The sequence below is a fragment of the Anneissia japonica genome, unplaced genomic scaffold, assembly GCF_011630105.1.
Source record: "Anneissia japonica isolate Jap-2015-1 unplaced genomic scaffold, ASM1163010v1 scaffold287991_len637273_cov151, whole genome shotgun sequence".
Taxonomy (NCBI): domain Eukaryota; kingdom Metazoa; phylum Echinodermata; class Crinoidea; order Comatulida; family Comatulidae; genus Anneissia; species Anneissia japonica.
The window spans coordinates 46,993-52,182 of NW_022692547.1; the positions used below are offsets into that span (position 1 = coordinate 46,993).

The window sequence follows — 5,190 nt, forward strand, 5'->3', positions numbered from 1 at the left end:
TATACAATGTATTATATAACTTCACATTTAGTCTCATTCTGGGGTTACTATTCAAGTTCTAGGTGTGAGTGTTTTCAATAAATCGCCTGACAACCACCGTCGTTGATGTTATTTAAACAAGAATTATGATGTTTACACCGCGTACGAGAGTACTAGGCCTACTAAAACTATTGCGCGGCGAACCACTGCTAATGAATATCTGTGCGATGTTCTATTATTCTCTACAACATTTTTAATTCATTATAGACCATTCCCTTTGGAGCACTCATCGTTGATTATTACAGAATACATTTGACGCACACGTTATTTAGGTTGCCAATAGAAATTTACATCAACCGGCTGAGACTCTTTAAAGTGAAAATTGGAAATCAAATGATATAAAACTGAAATCTAGGCCTATACCAGGAAAATCCTTATTACACCAAGTATTTAGGAGAAAAATTGTAGTAACCCTCTATTCCATTATGTTCATAATTCATAATAAAACATTTAAAAACAAACCAAAATTAGTAGTAATGTTGAAAACGCAATAGTCCTACAGTGCTGACGTCATGATTTGCCTGGCGGAAGTGGCCGAGGCGATATCTACGATGGGAGCATAAGTGGGCAGGGCAAGACAAATTTCGGAATCTTCAATAACTTACAAATTTGAAAGGTTTATTAATAGAATTGTTTCACCCTAATTAATCGTAGTTTTGCTCTCCCGACGGGGCCTAGCTCTCCACCACCCCGAGCCACCACAGGCGCTACCCTCACACATCATACGTACCGTATATACTGAAATGAAATGACATTGTCAACTGAAACCTTTGTGCTTATTTGCCTATTTGAAATCAATCGGTTCAGGCTACTTTAACCTGTACACCAGGAATTTATTTTCAAAGTGAATACGTAGTCCTTCCGTAAATTGGTTTACATTATTATAACAGTGAATACAGTAAATAATGCAGACGACAAAAAAAATTGGTTGAATGGCAAGATCATTGTTGGCCAACTGGGAAAGGAGTAATACATCCTATGTTATGATTGCATGCGTCAGTGGATGTGTAGAACTACTGATAGAATATCGGTATGTTACAAAGAAGCATCCTACATAAAGGCTTCTTCTAGAATAGATTATCGATTTGACTTTCAGTCATTATTATCTGTATTATTTCAAGGTTAATCTTAATAAACTGAACGCCACAATCAAACCCTAATTTTGAATCACAAAGGAAAAAAAAAAGAATGTTACCTGTATACAATTTCACTGAACGAGTATGGTAACATGTAAATTCATGGTAAATACACTACACGATTATTTTAGTCCGTGTATAAGAAAAGATACGAATTGACTTGCGTCAACACGATTAAATTTATGTAGATTACTCAAGTACATTAATAATTGAGTCTTGCAAAAAAAAAAAAATCACAATACATCCACATTTAATGTATTCAAGTTATTACAGTGATTGGTTTGTAGGCCTAGTTGATGAATTATATAAAATAAATGGATGTAAATTGTAACATCAGAATGAAGAAATTTAAGTCATTCCAATCGGGATTTAAACTTTGATGTGCTTTCTTAGCCTGCAGAAATTTGTTCTGAAAGGACACTCTTGAGTTTAGTTGACTTAGCGGTTAAGGTGCTTGCCTTCTAATCCCAGGGCCCTGGGTTCAATTCCTGTCACAGCAGGACTTTTTCTTACTCTTAAAACAACTCCACTCCCTCATAAGGAGACTTGGTTTATAAAACATCGTACCATCATGTAAGGGGCGAGTGTACTTGCTGTTGGATGTGAAGAAATAAAAAAGATCAAAATCATACGCCCTCATCTTAAATACTCATACCGTATCTATTATTTTGCATACCTATGTTACAAATTACTTCAACGAACATTAGGTTTTTTTTACCATTATAACCTTCTATTTATTTTTTAGGTGGCATACGGCTTCTGTCTGCTCTACCGTCTCGAAGATGACTATGCAATTGGAGTGGTATTGGGGGCGTCTTGTCCTGGTGGAGGCCTTAGCAACATTGCGTGCGTGCTAATCGACGCAGATGTTGTCCTTAGCATCGTGCTCACTTTCAGCACCACAGTACTGGCTCTTGGTACGTCTGTTTGCATGCCTCTCGAATTTGATCGACGTTATATATTAATTTCAAATATTTGCTGTATATAGAATTACTACTAACTTCGCTTCCATAAATACATTTATTGAATATACTGGTTGATCTGGCAACGAATTGTGTGATCAGTGGTGCATGTTATTCACCTTTAACACAGATTGTCTCTTATTGGAATTTAAAAAAAAAATAGATAGGCTTATTGTGTCTAGATTGAAGTATCGATTTTAACATTTGATAGGCCTACAGCCCCAAATATGCCAGTGTCACGCCCATCTATGTAGGCTTACACCTTTTTACAATAGGCCTATATAAGAGGATTTTTTTGAGTTAGCTTTCTTGTAAGCCGAATTGCGTACGGAAGATGAAAACCGTGTGTTTATTTTATTATTTTGTGTCTATTTAATGGAATAAAATCATTTTTGTCTGATCATTATGTGTCTTCAATTGCAGGGAATGTACCTGGAATATAATGTTAATTTTTAGACATTTTGTATACAATGACTGGTGACACGCGGACAGCCTTTTTTAATGCGGAATCTAATAATATGGCAATGAAACCCAAGTTGGCGTGACACTGGGCTTCACTAAATGTATCTATGACAACGAAGTAAATCAATATTATTTCCGTCTACTGCAATAATAAAACACGTTTATATATTAAATATCTGGTATATATTTCGTTTTCGTGAAAACGTATAGGTCTACTTACATTTGTCATTTCAAATTACGACGGTTTGATATAGATGGGAACTGAACAAAAACGACGAATTAAATACATTTAGGCTTATATTTTTTTATGTTTTAGACTAGAAGAAACCCTACTTCACAGTTTTTCACTGGAAAACGATTAGAGCTAGGGGAGGGGGGAGGGGTGCCGTGAAATGGTATCATGAGTGTCTTAGTATTCTAGTATAGGCACTCTGGTTTCGTGCTAAGATAAATAGCCCTTAAATAATAATAAATGAGGAGAAAGATAGGAAAGAGAAAAAAAGCGGTTAAAATAGTGAATACAATTATTTTAAAATTTAAATTGCAACAACAAAAAAATTATTAAAGGTGAGTATTAATGAAATTAATGTTTTGCCGGTTCCTCTCAAGGTCATAATTATCTATCCACTGACAATTTTTTCGACTTATTCGCGATGTACTTGTAACTTTACACCTTCGTACAGCCGTTACATTATATATCGTTCATCCTGTTGTTGGATCTGAAATTTACACATAAAAAAATGTAGGCCTAGGCCTACTCGTGAAATGCTTGCACCTCCGGAAGAAACGTAGCTTGAACCAGCTTACAGCCCGTCAACAATACAAGTAGCAAGGAAAATATTGCCTCATTGTAATTTTCAATTTAATGATAACTTAAGTAAAGCAACTTATTGAAGTAATGGATTTTATTGCTATTGTGTTTTAGCTAATTCTTCACAGACGTATAGGCCTGTGCAATTAAAAAGTGCTACCGGCATTCATCGTTTCTCTACGTTTCGGTTTCAGTTTATTCACCATAGATAAAGCTACTTTTAAGTGTTTTATTATGATACAGTGCAAATGATAGAACAAAGCTTGACCACAATAACCTGTGTAGAAACACCTACAGTCGACAAAACAGAAGACAAAAAGAGAGGAGTGCGGTGTATTCCCCTCAACTATAATATCGGCATCAATTTTATATGCCAAAAGTGTAGTTAACATTGGGTGGTGGAAGTGAATAACTTAGAATATGTAGTGATGCACTTAGGCCAATTAGCTGCCCTTGCACAATGGCCATCTCTCTACCCATTAGTATGCGTCAGAACGGATCAAACAGTGGGAGGGGGACACATTTCATAAGATAGGCTATGTGGAGAACGCTATAGTTGGAAGTGGCATACCATTTTGTAATTGTATTCTATTTTATCTTCAGGGGCGGATCCAGCTGGGAGCGTGCCCTCCCCCCCCCCTCCGGTCAGTTAAGCCGAAAAATAAAAAATGGGGGTGACAAATTTGATTTAAAGAGAGTTCAGTGACGATATGCAGCAGTGGGCGAAAGAAGAGCTCAATTATTTACCACTTATTGGTGGGGCTGAGATGGGCGTGGCGGCGTGAACCTCATATTGTTCCCGCAGAGACCGAAAGATCTCCTTGATTATTTTCAAATAATCGTGGGAAATTTCCAACTATTATGTAGATCAGTATAAGATGTAAACAAATTTTTTTGCAACGTTAACGATGTATTTTAATTAATTATTATTATTATTATCATTATTATTATTATTATTATTATTATTATTATTATTATCATTATTATTATTATTATTATTTATAATTATTATTATTATTATTTCACTATTATTATTTTATTATTATTACTATTTTTATTATTATTATCTTATTATTACAGTTTTATTATTATTATTATTATTATTATTATTTTTATTATTATTTAATTATTATTACTATTATTATTATTATTATTATTATTATTATTATTATTATTATTATTATTATTATTATTATTATTATTATCATGGAGACCGAAAGATCTCCTTGATTATTTTCAAATAATTGTGGGAAATTTCCGACTATTATGTAGATCAGTATAAGATGTAAACAATTTTTTTTGCAACGTTAACGATGTATCTAATGTACGATTGTGTAATCCAGAGTTATATCCCTCCACAGGTATGATGCCTCTGTGTCTTTGGGTCTACACGTCGCCGTTTACAGACGACGAAACATTTCCTGTACCTATACGCGATATCGCCATCGCACTTGGTGCCCTCATAATTCCATTAGCAATCGGCGTCATAATTCGCAAACAGAGGCCAGAATGGGCTAATAAGATCCTGAAAATCTTGCGGCCATTTTGTATAATTGTTTTCCTTATTTTAGCAGTTTTTGGAACATTATCATCAAGGTATAGTTTATTATTATTTGTGTGTAATTTTAATCCCATTTATTGCTGCGAAGCAGCCAATTCATATTCTTGACAGCAATTTGACCTCTGAAAGGTCATTGTTTGTCAAAAATCAATCGCCTGAGACAACTGAAAAGCGGAGTTTCCTTCTTTCGTTCTGCCGGGTAAAATCAATTACTTTAGG

At 34.6% G+C, this 5,190-nt stretch overlaps 1 protein-coding gene across 1 annotated transcript in view; it reads left to right on the top strand.

Annotated features, from left to right (window-relative positions):
• Window positions 1-1,920: 1,920 nt before the first annotated feature.
• LOC117100329 (ileal sodium/bile acid cotransporter-like) overlaps window positions 1,921-5,190 on the top strand; it is a gene marked incomplete at its 5' end in the record, with an annotated part of 8,916 nt that continues 5,646 nt past the window's right edge. The window contains 2 exon segments of the mRNA XM_033239978.1: window positions 1,921-2,092; window positions 4,772-5,006. Coding sequence (XP_033095869.1) covers window positions 1,921-2,092; window positions 4,772-5,006 — 407 coding nt within the window.